At 48.1% G+C, this 23,548-nt stretch overlaps 3 protein-coding genes across 3 annotated transcripts in view; all 3 read left to right on the plus strand.

Moving 5' to 3' along the window:
- The window catches only part of rfx6 (regulatory factor X, 6), a gene marked incomplete at both ends in the record, with an annotated part of 19,319 nt that extends 12,888 nt beyond the window's left edge, over positions 1-6,431 (plus strand). Inside the window, 8 exons of the mRNA XM_080490169.1 lie at positions 527-636; positions 1,064-1,181; positions 1,615-1,737; positions 2,290-2,496; positions 3,457-3,788; positions 4,475-4,817; positions 5,971-6,165; positions 6,289-6,431. Of these exons, the coding sequence (XP_080346295.1) occupies positions 527-636; positions 1,064-1,181; positions 1,615-1,737; positions 2,290-2,496; positions 3,457-3,788; positions 4,475-4,817; positions 5,971-6,165; positions 6,289-6,431 (1,571 nt within the window). The remainder of the gene's footprint in view (positions 1-526; positions 637-1,063; positions 1,182-1,614; positions 1,738-2,289; positions 2,497-3,456; positions 3,789-4,474; positions 4,818-5,970; positions 6,166-6,288) is intronic.
- Positions 6,432-8,145: 1,714 nt separating this feature from the next.
- LOC308126246 (fatty acid-binding protein, brain) lies at positions 8,146-10,516 on the plus strand. Its single transcript, XM_080490484.1, has 4 exons — positions 8,146-8,469; positions 8,567-8,739; positions 9,451-9,552; positions 10,263-10,516. The coding sequence occupies exons 1-4, from the start codon at positions 8,397-8,399 to the stop codon at positions 10,311-10,313; spliced, it is 399 nt and encodes a 132-aa protein (XP_080346610.1). The 5' UTR covers positions 8,146-8,396; the 3' UTR covers positions 10,314-10,516.
- A 998-nt stretch (positions 10,517-11,514) lies between these two features.
- On the plus strand, positions 11,515-19,340 carry smpdl3a (sphingomyelin phosphodiesterase acid like 3A). Its single transcript, XM_080490321.1, has 8 exons — positions 11,515-11,779; positions 12,398-12,611; positions 16,123-16,267; positions 16,342-16,438; positions 16,857-17,020; positions 17,093-17,273; positions 17,946-18,070; positions 18,304-19,340. The coding sequence occupies exons 1-8, from the start codon at positions 11,686-11,688 to the stop codon at positions 18,607-18,609; spliced, it is 1,326 nt and encodes a 441-aa protein (XP_080346447.1). The 5' UTR covers positions 11,515-11,685; the 3' UTR covers positions 18,610-19,340.
- Positions 19,341-23,548: the final 4,208 nt, after the last annotated feature.

The following is a 23,548-nucleotide window of genomic DNA, read 5'->3' on the forward strand; positions in this document are numbered from 1 at the left end:
TCACCATGTCACAACGTCACTCCATCACCACCACGTCACCACGTCATCTCACCATGTCACCACTTCACTACGTCATCTCACCATGTCACAACGTCACTCCATCACCACCACGTCACCACGTCATCTCACCATGTCACAACGTCACTCCATCACCACCACGTCACCACGTCATCTCACCATGTCACCACGTCACTACGTCATCTCACCATGTCACAACGTCACTCCATCACCACCACGTCACCACGTCATCTCACCATGTCACAACGTCACTCCATCACCACCACGTCACCACGTCATCTCACCATGTCACAACGTCACTCCATCACCACCACGTCACCACGTCACCACGTCATCTCACCATGTCACAACGTCACTCCATCACCACCACGTCACCACGTCACCACGTCATCTCACCATGTCACAACGTCACTCCATCACCACCACGTCACCACGTCATCTCACCATGTCACAACGTCACTCCATCACCACCACGTCACCACGTCACCACGTCTTGTCTCTCCTCCAGACGACTCCATCGCCGTGTTCCAGGAGCTCAAAGAACTTCTGAGGAAAAACGCCACTGTGGAGTCTTTCATCGAGTGGCTCGACTCGGTGGTGGAGCACAAAGTCATCAAGGTACTACTGCACACTGTACTGCACGTGTACCTCTACCTGTACCTCCACATTTACCTGTGTCTCTACCAGTACCTCTACCCTTACCTGTACCCGTACCTCTATCTCTTTCTGTACCTCTCCCAATATGTCTATCATTGTTTGTGTAGTGCCTGTACCTGTACCTGTACCTGTACCTGTACCTGTACCTGTACCTGTACCTGTACCTGTACCTGTACCTGTACCTGTACCTCTACCTCCACATTTACCTGTGTCTCTACCAGTACCTCTACCCTTACCTGTACCTGTACCTCTCCCAATATGTCTATCATTGTTTGTGTCGTACCTGTACCTGTGCTTGTGCCTGTACTTCTACCTGTGCCTGTACTTCTACCTGTACCTGTGCCTGTACCTGTACCTGTACCTGTACCTGTACCTGTTTGTGGTTCAGCCCGGGAAGCAGAGCGGCCGCTCGGTGAAGAGACGAGCTCAGGACTTCCTGCTGAGGTGGAGCTTTTTTGGAGCGCGAGTGATGCACAACCTGACGCTGAACAACGCCTGCAGCTTTGGTACACACACACACACACACACACACACACACACACACACACACACACACACACACACACACACACACACACACACACACACACACACACACACACACACACACACACACACACACACAGTGAGTCCGGAGCAGATTGTCACAGCAGCAGCATCATAAAGTGTAATGGCCGGCGGCTCTGATTACTCAGCTTATCAGCGGGTGGCGTGCTGCTCCCTGTTCAAACAGCTCGCTGACCACGTCTGTGTGAACAAACACTGAACATTTGGTGGCTCCTCACCTCTTTCATCTTCCCCCGGAGAGTTCTGCCCAAACTCAAACACGAACCGTTGACCCCCGTAGCTCAAACAAAGACCTCCCGGTTGCCAGAGGTCACGCGTGCGGGAATCGAACCGTGCGCCCAGATGTTGAGACGGAGTCTGTGTGTTTGACAGGTTCCTTCCATCTGATCAGGATGCTGCTGGACGAGTATATCCTGCTGGCCCTGGAAACTCAGTTCAACAACCACAAGGAGCAGGACCTGCAGGCCCTGCTGGAGAAATACATGAAGAACGCAGGTAGAAGCACTCTGGTTACGAGAGACGCTCTATAATCTGGGTGTTTAGGAGGAGGATGCTCTATAATCTGGTGTTAGAGGAGGACGATGCTCTATAATCTGATGTTAGAGGAGGGAGATGCTCTATAATCTCATGGTGCAGGATGGAGATGCTCTATAATCTAATGGTAGAGGAGTAAAATGCTCTATAATCTGATGGTGGAGGATGGAGATGCTCTAGAATCTGGTGGTAGAGGAGGAAGATGCTTTATAATCTAATGGTAGAGGATGAATATGCTCTATAATCTGATGGTAGAGGAGTAAACTGCTCTATAATCTGATGGTGGAGGATGAAGATGCTCTATAATCTGATGTTAGGGGGAAGATGCTCTATAATCTGATGGTGGAGGATGAAGATGCTCTATAATCTGATGGTAGATGAGTAAATGCTCTATAATCTGATGGTAGAGGTGGAATATGCTCTATAATCTGATGGTAGAGGAGGGAGATGCTCTATAATCTGATGTTGGATGTTGAGTCGACCATTGTGATTTTGAGGCTGTTTGTCTTTCAGACGCCAGTAAAGCTGCCTTCATGGCCTCGCCCAGTTCCTGCTTCCTGGCCAATCGCAACAAGGCGTCAGTGAACTCGGACCAATCAGTGAAGAACGAGTCTCTGGGAGAACACGCCTACATGTCCCTGTCCACCAATCAGCAGCAGAGCCTGGAAGCAAAAGCTACGGTCTACCAGGCTGCCGACACCTCAGGCTTCACTGTGTCAGGTGGATGGATGAATGGATGGATGGATGGATGGATGGATGGATGGATGGATGGATGGATGAATGGATGGATGGATGGGTGGATGGATGGATGGATGGATGGATGGATGGATGGATGAATGGATGGATGGATGGGTGGATGGATGGATGGATGGATGGGTGGGTGGGTGGATGAATGAATGGATGGATGGAGGGATGGAGGGATGGATGGATGGATGGATGGATGGATGGATGAATGGATGGATGGATGGGTGGATGGATGGAGGGAGGGATGGATGGATGGATGGATGGATGGATGGATGGATGGATGGATGGATGGATGGATGGGTGGGTGGGTGGATGAATGAATGGATGGATGGAGGGATGGATGGATGGATGGATGGGTGGATGAATGAATGAATGGATGGATGGATGGATGGATGGATGGATGGATGGATGGATGAATGAATGGATGGATGGAGGGATGGAGGGATGGATGGATGGATGGATGGATGGATGAATGGATGGATGGATGGGTGGATGGAGGGATGGATGGATGGATGGATGGATGGATGGAGGGATGGATGGATGGAGGGATGGATGGATGGAGGGATGGATGGGTGGGTGGGTGGATGAATGGATGGATGGATGGAGGGATGGATGGATGGATGGATGGATGGGTGGATGAATGAATGAATGAATGGATGGATGGATGGATGGATGGATGGATGGATGGATGGATGGATGGATGGATGGATGGATGGATGATTTAGAAATGACAAACAATGCTTTTTGGAAACAAACATTGATGCTGCTGTCGTATAAACGGACATCGTTTTCTGAATGTTTCCGTGGAAACGTGAAACGTTCCTGGAACGTCGATGTAAAAACGAGTTGAGACGTTGTTCTGTAAACGGAACCTGATTGAAAACACAGTCAGCGTAAACGTGACTGAGACTCTTTGCCCTCTTCGTTGTCTTCCAGGTGCTCAGATGGATTTGTGTCAGGTCAGCGGCCCCCTCATGACGCCTCCCATCTCCCCTGCAGCGCTGGTGCACCGAGGGTCCGTCATCAACCAGGGGCCGATGGCGGGGAGGCTGCTGGTGTCCTCCTCTTCATCCTCCACCTCCTCCTCCACCTCCTCCACCTCCTGCCTCTCCTCCCTCAGTGTGCTGGCCCAGCCCGGCCCCTGCTCGTCTTACCCAGAAACCCTGTACCACTGCCTACCTCAGACCAGGGCCACTTATTTCCCTCCGGCCGGCGGATCCTCGACCGCGAACTACCACACAGCTGTCAGGTCAGCCTTCATCCCCCCAGTAATCCTCCAGAGTTGCTTTACTTGACCGGTAGTTTGGCCTAGTTGGTTGATTAAGTCATTGGTTGGTTGGTCGATCTGTTGGTTGGATGTTGGTTGGTTGGTTGGTTGGTTAGTTTGTAAACTGGTTGGTTGGATGATTAATCTATTGGTGGGTGGGTGTTCGATTTGTTGGATGGTAGTTTGATTCAAAGGCTGATTAGTAATTGATTGGTTGGTTGATTATACATTGGTTTGTTTGATCAATAGTTGCTTAGGTTGATATTTGATTTCTGGCTGGTCGGTTGGTCGGTCGGTCGGTTGGTCGGTCGGTCAGAGGACTGGTCACTGAGCTGGTCGGTCGGTCGGTCGGTCGGCTGGTCGGTCGGTCACTGAGCTGGTCGGTTGGTCGGTTGGTTGGTCGGTCGGTTGCTTGGTCGGTCACTAAGCTGGTCGGTTGGTCGGTCGGTCGGTCGGTTGGTCGGTCGGTCGGTCGGTCACCTAGCTGGTCGGTTGGTCGGTCGGTTGGTCAGTCGGTCACTGAGCTGGTCGGTTGGTCGGTCGGTTGGTCGGTCGGTTGGTCGGTCGGTCACTGAGCTGGTCGGTTGGTCGGTCGGTCGGTCGGTTGGCCACTGAGCTGGTCGGTCAGTAGATGTCTTTGCCTCCTTGTGTCTGAAGATGGATCTATGTTTGTGTTCCAGGCTTCAGAACCAGAACCCGTGCGTGTCCTCCAGTCAGTCCCAGTCTTCGTCTCTGGGATGTTCCCTGTCCCGCTACTCCCCGTTCACCGAGCAGCACCTGAGTAAAGACGTGTTCTACGCTGCTCAGCCTGCCGCCGCCCATCACTCCATCGGGGAATCCACCTGCTCGTTGACGCCTTACGGCTCGGCGCTCCGGCCCACGTCCAGCTACCCGTCGGGTTCTGATCCGGTTCAGACCGACCTGGACCTGCAGATCCTGGACTCAGCCGAGGGGTTTGGGTTTGTGGGGGCGGGACTGAACCTGGGCGGCGGGTGCCAGGGCCAGACGTACGGCGCCACGGCGCACAGCGGTAAGAGAAGCTCCACGGTTCCGTCTGTTCCAACTAGTTCTGGACTTTTAACAACTTTTAACCGCCGACTTGTGCGAAACGACAGAAAGAGTCTGAGCCAAAGTTTTGACGGCGAAGCGACAGACTCTAATCTACAGACTCTAATCTACAGACTCTAATCTAAAGACTCTAATCTACAGACTCTAATCTACAGACTCTAATCTAAAGACTCTAATCTAAAGACTCTAATCTAACGACCGTTCAAGAGAAAATAAACTTCCTGGTGTGAAATCTGTTAAAAATGAGAATTAAATCATCTGAATGAAAATGATTCAAAATGTGACAAACTAAATAATTTAAACAAGTTTAAACTCTTTAGCATGTAGCAAGTAGCATCGCTCACAGTTGAGTATTTAATACGCTGAACAACATCGGGCTCGCTGCTGGTCCAAACTTTGCAACAAAAAGTTGCTGGTGTTGAAATTGCTGGTGATGACGTTGCTGGTGATGAAGTTGCTTGTGATGAAGTTGCTTGTGATGAAGTTGCTTGTGATGACGTTGCTGGTGATGAAGTTGCTGGTGATGACGTTGCTGGTGATTACGTTGCTGGTGATGAAGTTGCTGGTGATTAAGTTGCTGGTGATGAAGTTGCTGGTGATGACGTTGCTGGTGATGAAGTTGCTTGTGATGAAGTTGCTTGTGATGACGTTGCTGGTGATGAAGTTGCTTGTGATGAAGTTGCTGGTGATGACGTTGCTGGTGATGAAATTGCTGGTGATGAAGTTGCTTGTGATGAAGTTGCTTGTGATGAAGTTGCTGGTGATGAAGTTGCTGGTGTTGTATGAACTATCTTCCTGCTCCTCTTGATATTTTCTACAAACATGGTTTACAGTCCGTCTTACTTCTGTTGTCATTAATATTAAAGAATCTCTAAACCGCGACGTTGCTCGCTCTCTCCTGCGTTGCTGCAGGCGACGTTGCTGACACCTGATGCCATGTAATACTCTCTGGGTTATACCAGCGATCTTTTACGAGTACAAGTACTCAGTGCAGTGTCGGACCAGATACTGGTATCGGTCTCGGTATCGGTGCATCATCACCCGGCGGCCTCAGAAAACAGCATCGTCTTCATAAATCAACCATGAATCAGCTCCAAACTGCCGTCCTGCCCCAGGTTACTATGGCAACGGCGGCGGCTACGTGGACGGCTCTCGCCTGGTGGAGCAGCACGTGTCGGTCATCAGCAGCGTGGCCAGCCTGCGGCCGTTCCCCTCCACGTACTCCGACGTCCACGACCCGCTCAACATCCTGGACCAACCCGGCAGGAAGTCGGCCGGAGGATTCTTCGGCGAGGCGGAGGGCGGAGCCGGTACGTAGTCTGATCCCCGGAACCCCAAAAAAACTAAATAAGAAATACTGCACATTTCTATTGTCAGGGAAACGGGGCCTGAGAAGTGTGTGATTGGTTGATCAGTGCCCCCCCCCCCCGCAGATCCCTGCCTGTTCGGCCTGCCGTCTCCGTTCGCCTCGCAGGACGCCGCCATGTCGGCGCAGCGCGGCGCGGCGGTGGCGGACCTGGTGTCCTCGCTGCCGCCCATAAACACGGTGTTCATGGGGACGGGAGCCGGGCAGTGACGTCAGGTACGGACACTTCCTGTCGGATTCGCTGGCTGCAGGAAGCTGCTGCTTGGCTTTTCAGAAGAAAAGCCTTTGTTTCGGATATTTCCCGGTCAGAAGACACAGAACTGGGAGCCGTGTTTGTTAGATTATTTCTTTGTTGTAACAAAATAAATAAATCTCCTTTTAAAGTTCGTCTTCTTTTGTGAAGAACAGCATTTGTGGGATGAGCAGAAGCGCCGAGCGTGAAGAGTGTGAACTCGTTCTGCTGCGGGAGATCGTCTGTTCCCTTTATGAAATCACTGCTTCTAAAGAAGCTGCTCTCCTCCTCCTCCTCCTCCTCAGGAGGAAGAGTTGTATCAGGTACTTTGGGAACAGATGGCGTTGTGTGTGATGAAGACAGAGTCTCGACGTTAAAATACTTTAATTACTGAGTCAATAATGGCTGCAGCGTGAAAACAACAGAAGGTACAAAGCAAACTGAGAGACAATGTTTAACCAGAGTGTGTGTGTGTGTGTGTGTGTGTGTGTGTGTGTGTGTGTGTGTGTGTGTGTGTGTGTGTGTGTGTGAGTGTGAGCAGTTTGTTGCTCAGCCACTAGATGGCAGCGTTGGAAAGGAAACTGAAAAGAAAAAAAGTCTTTAAAAGTTGTAAATGTTAAAACAAAGAATCAGGTGGTGTAAAGCAGTAAACGAGGTGACAGAACTTAAAGATAGAAAAGAAGTAGAAAATAACTTTTTATTAATTAATGAAGCCGAAGTTACAACCTCAATAACAACGTGAAGGACAAATCGACTCGACTGACTGACTGGACATCCAAACCTCGGGTTCTGTTGCTTTCTGTCTGGGTTCTGCTGGTTCTGTTGCTTTCCTTCTGGGTTCTGTTGGTTCTGTTGCTTTCTGTCTGGGTTCTGCTGGTTCTGTCTGGGTTCCTCCAGACCAGCTGTGTAGTTATGACAACGACTGGACACCTGATGGACCAGAGTTCATTGATCTGACTTCTGTCTCATCTCAGAGTTTAACAACAGCTGGTTGAGATTTCAGTTCCCAGCTGGAATCGAACTGACAACCTTTCTAGCTCTCAGTCACCCCCAAACACACACACACACACACACACACACACACACACACACACACACACACACACACACACACACACACACACACACACACACACACACACACACACACACACACACACACACACACACACACACACACACACACACACACACCCACCTTCTGACAGTAATTATTTTTGAGTGTGTCGATGTTGGGGGGGTCGTTAATGCCGATGAGGACAAAGAGCTGTCAAACACACTGATTCTGCTTCAGCGGCGCCGCCCTGCAGGACACATTCTTGATGGGGGGTGGGGGGTGGGGGTGGGGGGTGGGGATTATAGCCTTTAATGCTCGAACTTTGGTTTAATTTCTCATGAACCGACTGGAGGAGCCGCTTCTTGCTTCTTGACCCTTAATGTGTCAAACGAGCGTGTGTGTGTGTGTGTGTGTGTGTGTGTGTGTGTGTGTGTGTGTGTGTGTGTGTGTGTGTGTGTGTGTGTGTGTGTGTGTGAACAAAAAAGTTTTTCCCGTCCCGTGGGTCTTTTCCTGAGCTGTGAACCATCGAAAGGCCTGAAAGAGTCGTGACATCATTTGCATACGAACCGACTCATTTAGCTGCTTTTGGTCGTCGAGGAACAAGACCTCATTTAAATACCCAGTCCTGTGTGTGTGTGTGTGTGTGTGTGTGTGTGTGTGTGTGTGTGTGTGTGTGTGTGTGTGTGTGTGTGTGTGTGTGTGTGTGTGTGTGTGTGTATGCCTGTGTATTGGAGGGGGGTTTCTTGAGCCAATGGTGTGCCGGGTCCCCCCCCCCCCCACCCCGTCTGGAGTATTAAACCCTCCGGCGGCACCAGGAGGGGTCAGCTTGTGCTCGCGGTGCTTCAGAGATCCGACCGTCCGTTGATCCGTCCTCTGCTGCTTCGCCATGGCCGACGCCTTCTGTGCCACCTGGAAACTGGTGGAGAGCGAGAACTTCGACGAGTACATGAAAGCGCTGGGTGAGTAGCGGCGGGTGTGAGTAGCGGCGGGTGTGAGGGCGACGCCCCGGCCCGAGCGGCGGTGTTTAACCTGTCCGACGTCTGCCCGGCCTCTCAGGCGTGGGCTTCGCCACGCGGCAGGTGGGCAACGTGACCAAACCCACGGTGATCATCAGCCAGGACGGCGACAAGCTGACCGTCCGCACGCAGAGCACCTTCAAGAACACCGAGATCTCCTTCAAGCTGGGGGAGGAGTTCGACGAGACCACCGCCGACGACAGGACCTGCAAAGTGAGACAAACACAACGCCGACTTCTCTTTCTTTTTGGGACAAGTACAAGTACAAGTACCAGTACTAACATTTCGGGACTTGCCAATATAGAGTATCAATACCAGCACCAATCTTTAGGTACTTGCCGATACCAAGGACTTATATCACTACTTACCTTTAGGTACATGCCAGTACTGACACCAGTACTAACCTTTATGTAGGTGCCAATACCGACTACCGATACCAGTACTAACCTTTATTTACTTGTCAATGTCGACTACTGATACCAGTACTAACCTTTATTTACTTGCCGATACTGTGTACCGGTATGAGTACTAGTCTTTCGGCACTTGCCGAAACCAAGTACCGATACAAGTACTAATCTTTTATGTACTTGCTGATACCTAGTACTGATACCAGTACTCATTAAATGTCGTAAAGCCTACTCCATATGAAGTGATACATGAATGCTGCGCGTCGCTGTGACTCTCCTCCATTCAGCCTCTGTGTCGACGCTACTTCACCTCCGACAGTCTCACAGTACGCATAGCGTGGTACCCTCTATCGAGCACTAGTATCGGTACTCTTTATTGGCAAGTAGCTAGTACTCGTACTCGTATTCTTGCTTGTAAACTCTAGGTAAAATCTGTCCAGTACGTGACCGTCGTCAGATGTGGTTCTGTTCTTGCGGTTCTCTCCCTTCACGCTAACGTTCCACCGCCGCCGTTCAGTCCACAGTCACCATGGACGGAGACCAGCTGGTCCACGTGCAGAAGTGGGACGGCAAAGAGACCAAGTTCGTCCGAGAGATCAAGGACGGGAAGATGGTGATGGTGAGACGGAGGACACACAACTCACGATCACTGTTTCATCTATTCATAATTATTCCGTTACGGCTAAATACGCTGGAGCCGAGGAAAACCTGTGACATCATGAAAGAACTTACCATTATGACTTTTACCCGTTTTGTACTAGATCTTTTTCCTCATTTTGATTTTAACAAAACACATATTTGTGAGAAATCCTCAGAGGGAGTTGATTTAATCCCGTATGATAATACGGAGAAATAGCAAACACAAAACAAGTCAGAACTCTAAAGCTTCAGAATCAATGATCGTAATCGTCCAGAATCTTTGGTTGAATCAACCTGTTAGCATTGGGCAGATTAGCACACAGCTAACTGGTGATTTGTGCGAGAGTCGCTACCCGTTAGCCGCGCTTCAAAATGGTTTCTTCGTAAAAACACCAAATTAAACTACCAGATAAGCAATCAACACTAGAAATACGGCCGATGTTTCCATTTCAGTTATAATAAATTAGCCTACTAGCATTGCACACATTAGCAACAAGCTAATTGTCTATTTGTTCTTAAAAATACTACATTAGGCTAACAAATTTACAATACATACTGAAAACACAAACAGTATTCCTATTCGATTGGGAATGAATTAGCCTGCTAGCATTGTGCAGATTAGCAACCAGATGCTAATCTACTAAACCAGTTTTTTTTGTTGTTTTTGTTTCGATTATTTCTCTTTTTCAGAACTTGACGTTCGAGGACATCCACGCGGTGCGTACCTACGAGAAGGCGTGAGCGTCTTCGTCCCAACCGGCTGAGAAGTGTTGATTTTCTAATCGTTGTGGACATGTGACGCTTCTCTTTGCGCTCCGACAGCCGCGAGCCATTTTTTTTAAGATCTTTTTTTTAAATTTTTTTTTTATACATTTCTGTCATGGCGGATGGATCGTCTTTGAAACTCTGGAATTTGAAATAAAACACACAGAGAGTAAAACTTTGACTTGCTCCTCTTTTATTGAAATTCTTTTTAAATAAACTTTAACTGGAATCAATAGCTAACAGTGCTAATTTTTCTTTCAGGATTGTTGAAGTTTTTCACTCAAACTACCTTGTGAAAAGTTGAAAGTTTCTCATTTCAAAATATTTGTGTGATTAGTTAAGTTAAAATGGTGAAAAAACTATCTTACTTTTAAAACAGCTCTTGCAGAAAGCAGCTTGGTAAGAAGGCTGCTAATGATGCTAATGCTGATGCGACTTACGGTGGGACATTTTACATGTTGCTTTTCAGAACTGGAGTCTCAGAGCGATCCAAGGAGGAAATGTAGAGGGGACACTCTAGATGGGGCATACTTCTGTTGAAAAACCGTGCATGTAATTTTATTTGTGCGTAAAACTAAGTGGGAGAACAGAAAAAGCCCGTTGAGAGCAAGTTGCTATTACGGTAAACACTACAACGTGATTATCATGACTGGTCGTACACATTCACAACCCCATCAAACCTCACGATTGGCCTCTGACGAACCAACTCTAAAGTCGACTGAATGGAAGAGGACCTTTATGTAAGGATGCTAATGCTAATCACCGCTACATACAGGCTAATGCTAAAGCTAACAGTCAACAGGTAGGTGCATCAGCCGTAAACAATCGACACGCCCAGATTTCAAAACCTCATCAGAAAATGTTGTTTCTTTCTAAATTAAATCCTTACTGTAAAATGTACTTTTTTGAAGCATACATTTTAAATATTTGTTTTCAAAAAAAGACATGGCTTTTTGTGCTCCAATCACCTGTAACCCAGTCATACTTAAATATTTGTAGGTTCCCCAAAAAAGGGGGGTAATAAACATAATGGGGTTTAACTTTCTTTCAAAGTTCTATAATATAAAATATTTCAAAGTGTATATATATATATATATATATATATATATATATATATATATATATATATATATATATATATATATATATATATATATATACACTTTTAAAGACTTCCGTGTTTACGAAGCTCCGCCCACCTGTCGTCCAATATGACCGGTCGGACTTCCGGCTGGTTTCCTGTTTACTTCAGCCAGCAGCGACCTTCTGCTTGGAGTTCAGATTAAATGTTATGAATTGTGATTAAACGCGATTGAATGCGTGTCCCAGTGTGTTAAACCTCGGGAACATGCTGCAGTCATTGTGTTTCGTGGCGCTGTTGGCGAGCGGGATCGCTCCGCTCGCGGCTGCACCGACCGGAAGTAGCGACCTGTCGGCTTCAGGTGAGTCCAAAAGTGGAAATTCTGCTAAATGTAGGGCTTATTCGTTCATATTAAACTCGCCGAATTTACAATTAGTTATTCTCAATAAATTTAAGGTGTCTATTATCAGTGTGGAAGTGGTTGTTTATTCGTAACTCGTTAAAGAAACTATAATTAGATGATTTTTGAACGTATTTCTGCTTTTAAGTCTGTCCACAGTAAACGAATTAATTGTCTCATGGATCTACTCTATGGAACTCTATTATAGACTCCGGATTAGATTCTGGATTATTACGGCTTCTTTTTTGATAAAAACAAAATAGAATTATTGATGTTTATTTTGGACATAATTTGGACTGCTTATGGGCTTATTTAGGACATAGTTCAGCTGTACTTTGTACTTAACTTGGACATAGTTTAGAAATAGTACTGGATTTATATTGGACGTAATTTGTATTTAGTTTGGACATAGCTTAGAAATAGTTCTAGATTTATATTGGACATAGTTTTGACTTGTCTCCCGATTGATCAGCTGTCAGAAACTGATAGGATAATATGAAAAGGAGGCAAAAGTCTCGTACCTTTTTTGGACCAAGGGTCCTTAATCTAAATCTTCATTGACGATGGTTCCGTGTGCAGGCCGGTTCTGGCACATCACCGACCTCCACCTGGACCCCACCTACCACCTGACCCCCGACCCCACCAAGGTGTGCTTCTCCTCCAAAGGAGCCCCCGCCAGCCGGCCCGGTGTGTTCGGGGACTTCCTGTGCGACTCCCCATACCGACTCATCCGCTCGGCCTTCGCTCACATGGCGCCGCTCACGCAGCTGCAGGACTTCATCATCTGGACCGGGTCGGTACCCGAGGAAGGGGTGGAGCTATGCCTTAACTCTCCTCCAGCACGCTTTAGTCTGCGCCGGTCAGCGGTTACTCTCTATACTACTGAACATGGTCATTATGGGCTGGATGTCCGACTGGTTCAGGACTAGTTGTTGATCACGTTACATCAGTTTTGGACAAACTTTCCACATGTTTTAGACCAATTTTCTTAATCTGTGAGACCAGTTTAGGACTAGATTTTGCAAAAGTTTTCTTTATATTTTACACTCGGGCTGTTTAACTGTGTTTGTGACTTATTTTGGATATACTCTAGGACTATTCTGGACTGTACACAGGTTATGTATTCCCCCCCTGTATTTGAGTCTTTTATGACTTTTTATGAACAAACGTTGGACCAGTTCTCCAGGTCAACATGAAAAGCATTGAATTGTATGAATTGTTTTCTGAATTGACATGAAATATTTCACCGTATGGAGTCTGCACTGAGGAACTTCAGCCGAGCTGTTTCTGTGGGTTGAGCTCCGTGCGTTTCAGGAACTGGTCTGTGTGTGTGTGTGTGTGTGTGTGTGTGTGTGTGTGTGTGTGTGTGTGTGTGTGTGTGTGTGTGTGTGTGTGTGTGTGTGTGTGTGTGTGTGTGTGTGTGTGTGTGTGTGTGTGTGTGTGTGTGTGTGTGTGTGTGTGTGTGTGTGTGTGTGTGTGTGTGTGTGTTCATGTGACTCAATAAGCACAAGTTTCACTTCCTGTTTTCTTGAAAAGCGTCTTGTCAGTTTCCCTTGTGGTTGTTTCTCTGGTCACACTCGGCAATTCCACCACTGTGATGTTCATAAGACAAGAAAACCACAGACACACAAAGAGACGGTTGATTTATTGTGAAACTTTCAGGATTGTAGCGTCGCTTTACCTTCCAAGGCCCCGATTACACGACTACGCTTTCAACTGAAATCACTGTTGTTGTTGTGTTGAGACTATTTGTTGTTGTAGTGTGACGTTGGCCCTTCTGGGCCACCATATGACAGTCACCGTAATAACAATCCAACTTGGTGGTTTTATTTTGACAGTCACCGTAATAACAATCCAACTTGGTAGTTTTATTTTGACAGTCACCGTAATAACAATCCAACTTGGTAGTTTTATTTTGACAGTCACCGTAATAACAATCCAACTTGGTAGTTTTATTTTGACAGTCACCGTAATAACAATCCAACTTGGTAGTTTTATTTTGACAGTCACTGTGATAACGATCCAACTTGGTGGTTTTATTTTGACAGTCACCGGAATACCAATCCAACTTGGTAGTTTTATTTTGACAGTCACTGTGATAACGATTCAACTTGGTGGTTTTATTTTGACAGTCACTGTGATAACGATCCAACTTGGTGGTTTTATTTTGACAGTCACCGGAATACCAATTCAACTTGGTAGTTTTCTTTTGACAGTCACTGTGATAACGATTCAACTTGGTGGTTTTATTTTGACAGTCACCGGAATACCAATCCAACTTGGTAGTTTTATTTTGACAGTCACAGTAATAACAATCCAACTGGGTGGTTTTATTTTGACAGTCACTGTAATAACAATCTAACTTGGTGGTTTTATTTTGACAGTCACCGTAATAACAACTCAACTTGGTGGTTTTATTTTGACAGTCACTGTAATAACAATCTAACTTGGTGGTTTTATTTTGACAGTCACCGGAATACCAATCCAACTTGGTAGTTTTATTTTGACAGTCACTGTGATAACGCTCCAACTTGGTGGTTTTATTTTGACAGTCACCGGAATACCAATCCAACTTGGTAGTTTTATTTTGACAGTCACTGTGATAACTTTCAACTGGGTGGTTTTATTTTGACAGTCACCGTAATAACGATCCAACTTGATGGTTTTATTTTGACAGTCACCGGAATAACAATCCAACTTGGTAGTTTTATTTTGACAGTCAACGGAATACCAATCCAACTTGGTAGTTTTATTTTGACAGTCACCGTAAAAACAATCCAACTTGGTGTGTGTGTGTGTGTGTGTGTGCTTTCAGTAGTAAACCTAACAACAGCACCAACTGGTGGCCCAAAATGGAAAGTACATAGTTTTCAGCGTTTCTGTGGAAACGGACATTTTCAAATCGTTTCTTTCGTTTCTTTCAACGTCTAAATCGACATCTTCAGTTGAAACGTTGTCGTGGTAACGGGAACTGAGACGAGTAGAAGATTCTCTCTCTTTCCTTGTAAAGTAGATTAAAGTGTCTCTTTACCGGTTCAAGCTCACGTCCACCGCACAGGTAACGAGACGCCGCTGTTTTCACCCGGAGTACTTCCACGCAGTACTTTATTAATCCACAGCTAATCCGCTCAGGGCCAATCAGAGGCTTATCAAACATGCTGACGGAAAACTAGAAAGACTCCTGGGTGGAGGATTAGCTCGCTATTAGCTTTAGCCTTTTGTTATTAAATGAGTTTAAAACCTACAGTAGGATTTAAGTCGGTCCTCTGTTAAGACTGATGTATAGTACTGCGTCTGCAGTACACCGTACAGTGCGTAGCCTCGACTCTTCACTATGAAGTTGTGCTCGAGGTTCCATGAGCGTAGTTTCAGGAGTCCACTGGAACAACAAACGGCCACATTTAATCCGAGCGTTCAGATAATCTCGACACTGTACGACGGCGGGCGTTAGCCCCACTCAGGCTAACTGAGTCATTGCTAGTAGCATTGAAGGTATTGGAGGCGTTTCCACCCGTCGACGAGCACGTACCTGTTCTCCTTCTCAAGCCTTCGGACTTCCTGTAAACCACCGCATCGTCTGCCGACGTTAGGAGCCTCGTGAAGAACATGTGGTTGATCAGGTGACTGATGGCGCTTTTCCACCTGCTCCTACTCAACACTTCTGCGTTCGTTCTCAATTACCATAGAGCACCACGGCATGGGCGGAGTCATCGGAGCTTCACTGTTCGGTGTTTCGGTTTCACTGGTGCCCCTGTTAACTGGTGCCTTCTGCCACCAGCCGTTAGCAGCAGCTGATGTTAAAATAAGACAAACAAACGCTCTGATACTTTACTTTAAAGGCGTTCGCCAGGACAGTTACGGGTTTCGGGTCAGGCTTTTAACATCTGTGAAAAGTAGACGCTGGGGGAAGCCGGCCACCAGTTAACAGGGACACCAGTTAATCCAAAACACCGGTACTATCATGGCTCGGAGACGTCTTGATGCTGGTGGCGGGTCGCTGAATCCTCTGGTTGCCACCAGACAAAGAAATACCGTGTCTCTGTCTCTGTCTCTGTCTCTGTCTCGGAGTGCTTTTGATGTGATCGGGTTTAAAAAATGGCGGGTGAACGAGACGCTCTCCTGACTCTTCTGTGTCGATCGGCGGCCTGCCGTCTGCCGACGTCATATTTTCTACTCGCTTGGAACCTCAGCTGCGCAGGTACCACGAAAGTACTAGGTAGTGGCGACTAACGCGTAGTGGAAAACTCGAGAGGGAACTACTGGAAAAGCGCCATAATGGAGCTGTGTCTTTTGGCCCCTCGCAGGGACAGCCCCCCCCATGTCCCCGTGGACGAGCTGTCCACCGACGTGGTGATCCAGGTGATCCGGAACATGACGGAGACCATCCACCAGAACTTCCCCAACCTCAGCGTCTACCCCGCCGTGGGGAACCACGACTACTGGCCACAGGTAACTCCTGTGAAACGTTGGCGATGTCCCCGGGTGACCCTGGCTCACGCCGTGTTTACCACTTCCGTTTCCAGGACCAGTTACCGACTTCGACCAACGCCATCTACAAAGCGGCTGCCGAGCTGTGGAAACCCTGGCTGCAGGCCGACGCTCTGGCCACGCTGTCACGAGGTGAAGCCCCTCGGAAGCGTCCGGAACTTCGACTCCACGCAGAAACTCGTGGCCCAATATGCTAGCTACGTGTTTTTTAACTGAAGTCGTTTGTAAAACGTTGTCGCGCAAACGTGAAACGCAAGAACGACACGCTGTTCTTCACGCTAGCTGATCCGTCTTTAGTCCGGCCCACACGCTGCTGATGTCCCACGTACATTAGCATTAGCATTAGCATTAGCATTAACCTAGATCCGCCCTACCCTCCATTGCCATTAGCATTCTTGAATTAGCATCGGCAGCTAAAGTGTCACACAGCGATACAGTAATCCGTCCACGTGAGAATAACTGAGACATGACATGGCAATGTCAAAGTAATTAGTTACTTTTTGACGTGAAGTTACCATGGAAACGGTACGGTGCTCTGCCCCCCCCCCAGGAGGTTTCTACTCCCAGCTGGTGAAGCCCGGTCTGCGTGTGGTCAGCCTCAACACCATCCTGTACTACGGTCCCAACAAGGCGGTTGGTAACCATAGCGACCCGGCGGGGCAGTTCGACTGGCTGGAGGTCACCCTGAAGAAAGCAGCCGTTAACCTGGAGAAGGTTTGAATCCATCGCAGGCCCGTTCCTCTGCTGGTTTCCATGGAGACGGGATTAATCTCTGTCCCTGTGCAGGTGTTCGTCATCGCTCACGTCCCGGTGGGATTCCTCCCCTTCGCCAGGAACGTGACGGCCATGACGGAGCGCCACAACGAGCGGCTGCTGGACATGTTCAGGCGCTACAGCCACGTGATCGCAGGACAGTTCTACGGTCACACGCACAAAGACAGCGTCATGGTGCTGCTCAACCAGCAAGGTACGGATTACTGTAATCCCACTGGATTCCCCCATCTGACTCGAACTCATCCTCTAATCCCGTTTTATGCATTTAGTTTAGTTTACTGCAGTCTAAGTGGAGGAAGATGCTTTATAATCTGGATTAGAGGAGGAAGATGCTCTGTAATCTGGACGTTAGAGGAGGAAGATGCTCTGTAATCTGATGTTAGAGGAGGAAGATGCTCTATAATCTGGACGTTAGAGGGGGAAGATGCTCTGTAATCTGGACGTTAGAGGAGGAAAATGCTCTGTAATCTGATGTTAGAGGAGGAAGATGCTCTATAATCTGGACGTTAGAGGAGGAAGATGCTCTGTAATCTGGACGTTAGAGGAGGAAGATGCTCTGTAATCTGATGTTAGAGGAGGAAAATGCTCTGTAATCTGATGTTAGAGGAGGAAGATGCTCTATAATCTGGACGTTAGAGGAGGAAGATGCTCTGTAATCTGGACGTTAGAGGAGGAAGATGCTCTGTAATCTGATGTTAGAGGAGGAAGATGCTCCATAATATGGAGGTTAGAGGAGGAAAATGCTCTGTAATCTGATGTTAGAGGAGGAAAATGCTCTATAATCTGGGTGTAAAGGAGGAAGATGCTCTATAATCTGGACGTTAGAGGAGGAAGATGCTCTATATGAGTTGTTTGTGTTTTGCAGGAGATCCTGTGAGTTCTCTGTTCGTGTCTCCGGCCGTCACTCCGATAAAGAGCGTAAAGGACCCGTACTCCAACAATCCGGCTTTCCGCGCTTATTCCTACGACCTGAAGGATTTCTCCGTGCTGGTAGGAAGCTAATGCTACATGTGGCTTGTGGCTACTAGCTGACTGCGTCATCATGTTAGCATTGTAGCTGCTAATTAGCTGCATCATCATGTTAGCATTGTAGCTGCTAATTAACCGTGTCATCATGTTAGCATTGTAACTGCTAACTTGCTGTGTCATGTTAGCATTGTAGCTGCTAACTTGCCGTGTCATGTTAGCATTGATGCAGCTAGCTCTGTTTCTTTGCGCTGAAGGACATCTGGCAATACTTCCTCAACCTGTCTGACGCTAACCAGAAGCAGAGCGCCGACTGGCGGCTGGAGTACGTCATGACGGAGGCGTTCGGCCTAGCCGACCTGCGGCCGAGCAGCCTCCTCAAGCTAGGCCTGAGCCTCGTCCCCGACGACTCGCCGACCTTCCACAGGTACTTCACGCACTTCATGGTTAGTTATGACAGCAGCCTCACCTGCCGGGGCGACTGTAAGCTGAGCCAGGTGTGCGCCGTGCTGCACCCGGACGGGCCGTCCTACTCCAGGTGTGTAGGGGGCGGGGCCCGCTAACAGGAAGTGGGACAAAGAAAACTGAGACTGTTTTTGATCAAACGGGAAGGTAAAGAACTGCTTTTTAGAAATTCTGGGATCAATTTTGCTGAACATTTACACGCTGATACGATTGTGAATGTCTGAGACTCTCGGTGAGTTAGCAATGCTAATGCTAACGAGACAATTCACTACCACCGTTAGACAGGACCTCTCATGTCAACGTGCTATAATGGAATATCTAAGTGAGTTAGCGTCTCTGAAGCTAATAAGTTAAAATGGAATCTCCATGTGACTTAGCATCGGCAATGTTCAGTAAATATGGGGGACCAACGACAATTAGCATCTGTACTGCTAATTTAATAGAATGTCAATCTGGGTTGGAGTCTGTTTTAGAATTAGCCTCCGATGCTAACATGGAAAAATGTAACGTTAATGTGAGTTAGCATCGCTAAAGCTACCGTGTCATGATGATTATCCAGGTGAGTTAGCATCTGTAATGCTAACATGGTGACTAAAGGGACTTAGCTTCTGTAACACTAACGAGAAAATGGAATGTGACGGTGGTTAGCGGTTGTAATGCTAACGATGTCGCCACCACGCAGCAGTTAAACGGATAAAAGAGTTTCTTGTGTGTGAAATCTACGTTCAAGACGAAGAAAAGGAAGTAAAATGTTTTGATCAGCTTTATTTTTCTATCAATTAAAGGTCTTTCTTAAAAATGTTTTAAATAAAACGTGTTTGAAAATCTGCCTCTGTTTGTATTTTGCGTGGCGTGGCGGGGCGTGGCGTGGCGTGGCGGGGCGTGGCGTGGCGGGGCGTGGCGTGGCGTGGCGGGGCGTGGCGTGGCGTGGCGGGGCGTGGGGACGCAGTGCCATGTTGGGTTGAAGCGTCCGCCAGAGCGGGATCGTAAAAGTAGAAAGTGGGATTCTCCGACCCGACGGCGAAACGTGTGCAGCCGACCTCCAACGACCTCGTGCTTGATAGTGTTGCGTTTTAATCCAACGGGATTAATGACGGAAGATGTTTTCTCTCGTTGCTAATCTTGTCAGTTTAAAAAGAAACGACGTCGTTAATGTTGAAACGACAAAACAAACAGAATTCATCTTTCCTTTTAGAGAAACCTTCAGCAGAGTCGCTCCAGCGTTTCCCCTCATGGGCCCCCGTCACGTTCCCTCCCCCAGCGACCCCCCACAGAGGCACCGTCGCCGCGGAGACGCAGTCAATGGTGAGCGTGGCGGCGGAGAGGACGCCGTCGCCACGGTAACGGGAGCCCAGCTCTCAGTCTCTCGGAGTTCAAGCCAGTGCAAGTTGGGTTAACTCTTTCAGTGCCGACCTGAAGAGGCGAGAAGTTTGAGATGGAGGAAGTAAAATCAAGAAATAATCTGAGATGAGATGGTAGGACAAAACAGATTAAGGTGGAATGAGATTAAATCTAATGAGGAAACACGATGAGCAACTGTAACGCCCCGTTTCCACGGCAACGCTTCAAGAGAACCCATGTTTACATGAAAACCTTCTCACACATATTTAAATACATTTTTTTGTTTTAGTTATTTTCTGTTGAGATTAAAACAGATTATAGATTATTCTAAAAGGTGAGACCCTACATATTTATATTTTCTTTAAAAAAATATTTTTTTTAAATTTAATTTAAATTTAAATGTCGCAGAGTAAAAATACAAAGTTTATTGAATCAGTTTTATTTCACGAGGATTATCAAGGAGCTGCATGAAGACTTTAAAGGACAAATACTCTGATTACATCTCGGAGTAAACAAAAGTTTACCCTTCAGTCACCAACGGGTTCTTTCATTTCTTTATTGAATTTCCAGTTTGATGCCGGTTTGGAGCCTGAAAGTTAAAAACAGAGAAAAGAAAAACCAGCGTGAGTGTTTCCACTCACATTTCTGCTTTTGTGTCGAAGAGAAAAAAGTTTCAGCCCAAAGCTTCTTTCAGTTTTTCTTCTATCGCAGACATAGATGGATGGACGGGGGCAGAGGGGCAGGAGACAGAGGCCATGGGGGGCAGCAAGGGGGGCGGGGGGGTCGCTTTAGTCTCAAGCTTCAGTGGTAATTTGTAAACGGGGATGAATGGAGCTCTTCATCACTGATGGTGTGTGTGTGTGTGTGTGTGTGTGTGTGTGTGTACACCCCTCCCCCGTCTTTATGTGGGACCACCATAGCCAGGTCCCTCAGCAGCCAATCAGCTTCCCCCGTGCGTGTGTGACATCACTCCGAGCCGAAGCCGCCGGAACGAAACGTTAAATTTGTGGAGGAAAAGTTTTCTAATTTAATCCAGATTTTCTCAGAGTTTCACGAGTTACGGTGTATTTCTCTCATGACGACTGTACTCACACCCCGGAGTCACGTCACCTCGTCTCAGCAGCAGTGATTCAGAAAAACTGTCCTAACCCCCGTTTCCATGGAGACGGAGTCGGAGCATTTTCAAAAAGTTGTGTTCTCAGCGTTGTGGCTGATAAACGCAGCCTGATAGTGGAGTTACTCCTCACTGTAGTGACAGTCAAAGTCTCTGCTGCCCCCCCCCCCCACCGGCAGGAGAGGGGGAACACCAGTTAATCTGGGGGGGGGGTTCTGGCTCTGTTTCCAAGGCAACAACTTCAAGTGAAAACAAAAATAGGACCGGGCCGGACCAGGTGACCTCATGTTTCCCTCCTCTGATGTCTGAAGAATCAAGTCTCTTCAACTGGTTCAATTTAATGAAACGCTTTGAAATTGAGAAACTGGCTGCAGGATGTGTGTTTGCCCCCATCCTGCTGCTGCCCTCTGCTGCCCTCTGCTGCCCTCTGCTGGTCATCCTGCCCTCTGCTGGTCATCCTTCCCTCTTCTGCCCTCTGCTGGTCTCTGCTGGTCATCCTGCCCTCTGCTGCCCTCTGCTGGTCTCTGCTGGTCTCTGCTTGTCATCCTGCCCTCTGCTGCCCTCTGCTGCCCTCTGCTGGTCATCCTGCCCTCTGCTGGTCTTCCTGCCCTCTGCTGGTCATCCTGCCCTCTGCTGGTCTTCCTCCAACACCACACTGGTTCAGGACTTTTTCAATTTATTCAATAACTTTCTGAACGTGTCCACCAGAAGGAGGCGGGGCTACCTGCCAGGACAGGTAGCTCTAATCAGGCAGGTGGAGAGACAGCCGTCTGACTGGGGTCCTGACCAGCTGATTGGCCGCTGAGAGTGCAGCGGGTACGCCTACTGCTGGTGATAACCGTCTTGTTCACTGCTGTGATGTTGTTGCCGGCTGCTCTGCATTTCGTTGTTTCACTGAAACATCGGTCAGACCGCACGATGTCGTTTCTTTTTAACTGACAAATTTAATAATAAAATATGTTTTACCTGAGCGCCCATGAAATCAGGGGTTTTGACCTGCAACCATGTCCGACCATGTACGGGCTATTTACGTTGCACTTCCTGTTCCATGGCGTGCTTGGCGATTGCCACGCCCTCAAGCGGCGCTACGAGTAATCATATGGTTGTAATGAGGGCTGGTCTCTGATGCTATGGGTCAAGTTTGACGGCGATCAAACCATGTTAAAAACATTTACGCTGCACTTCCTGTTTTGTGGCGTAACTTTGGCCACGCCCCCAGGTGTTCTGTGTCGACTTAAGTCAGATTTGCTCGTATCTCTTCTGTCGCCACGGCAATTTTCAGGTAAATTGGAATCAGACGAGCTCTCGCTGGAAACTTTGGTCCAAAATCTGTAAACATCCAATATCTACTTAAAGAAATTGGATTTTGGGGGCGTGTCGGGGGAGGGGGGGTGCGTGTTGGGGGGAGGGGGGGTGTAGAGAGGAGGGGGGGCGTGTAGAGAGGACGGGGAGTGCGTGTTGGGGGGAGGGGGGGGGGGGGCATGTAGAGAGGAGGGGGGGGGTGCGTGTTGGGGGGAGGGGGGCGTGTAGAGAGGAGGGGGGGGTGTGCGTGTTGGGGGGGGCATGTAGAGAGGAGGGGGGGGTGCGTGTTGGGGGGAGGGGGGCGTGTAGAGAGGAGGGGGGGGGTGTGCGTGTTGGGGGGGGGCATGTAGAGAGGAGGGGGGGGTGCGTGTTGGGGGGAGGGGGGCGTGTAGAGAGGAGGGGGGGGTGCATGTTGGGGGGGGGCATGTAGAGAGGACGGGGGGTGCGTGTTTGGGGGCGTGTAGGGAGGAGGAGGGGCGTGTAGGGAGGAGGGGGAGAAATGGGGGAGTTGGGGTGGGGGTGGGGGAGCCTTGCAGCTCTGAAGTGAGTCCACCAACACAATAGAATTTAATTCAGCAGCTGGTCTGCTCCCCACAGAGCCTCACCCCCTCCCTCCCTGGCCCCTCCCCCTTTTCACCCCCTCCCTCCCTGACCCCTCCCCCTTTCACCCCTCCCTCCCTGGCCCCTCCCCCTCCCTTCCTGGACCCGATGCCCTCCAGCTACAAACTGTCCTGAAACCTCCACAAGTCTCATTGTTTCCATCGAACGAGGAAAACCGCTTCAGTAGCATTAGCATTAGCATTAGAGGTGACAGCTCGCTGCATCGCTCCTACCCTCCAGTCAGGAGTAACTGATTACTCTCAGTAACTTAGTTACAGTAACTAGAATGAGCCCAAGCCATTCTCTCAGTCGATTGTATTTAATATATTAACGCACATATATGTTGAAGTATAATTCATATTTGTCCGTGTGTGTGTGTACATGCTCAATATATAGTAGTATATGTTTCACAATAGTTGTGATGTTTCATTTATTGTATGCAAATTTCTCTATATTATAAACGCTAAAATACTTATTGAGCATATGTGTGTGTATATATATATATGTGTGTGTTTGTGTGTGTGTGTGTGTCGTTTTGGAGTGTTGGGTAGGACCCCCCCCCCCCCCCCCCCCATTAGAGGACTCTTGTCAGTCACTTTCCCAGCAGCAGCTGTAATCCCCCTACACACACACACACACACACACACACACACACACACACACACACACACACACACACA

This window comes from Lipophrys pholis (genome assembly GCF_963383615.2).
Source record: "Lipophrys pholis genome assembly, chromosome: 21".
Lineage (NCBI taxonomy): Eukaryota > Metazoa > Chordata > Actinopteri > Blenniiformes > Blenniidae > Lipophrys > Lipophrys pholis.

Coding starts and splice junctions, on each gene's coding strand:
- smpdl3a (XM_080490321.1), top strand. CDS start 11,686: ATGCTGCAGTCATTGTGTTTCGTGGCGCTGTTGGCGAGCGGGATCGCT. Junction 17,021..17,092: donor CAGCCGTTAACCTGGAGAAG/GTTTGAATCCAT, acceptor GTCCCTGTGCAG/GTGTTCGTCATCGCTCACGT. Junction 17,274..17,945: donor GGTGCTGCTCAACCAGCAAG/GTACGGATTACT, acceptor TGTGTTTTGCAG/GAGATCCTGTGAGTTCTCTG.
- LOC308126246 (XM_080490484.1), top strand. CDS start 8,397: ATGGCCGACGCCTTCTGTGCCACCTGGAAACTGGTGGAGAGCGAGAAC. Junction 8,740..9,450: donor CCGACGACAGGACCTGCAAA/GTGAGACAAACA, acceptor GCCGCCGTTCAG/TCCACAGTCACCATGGACGG. Junction 9,553..10,262: donor AGGACGGGAAGATGGTGATG/GTGAGACGGAGG, acceptor TCTCTTTTTCAG/AACTTGACGTTCGAGGACAT.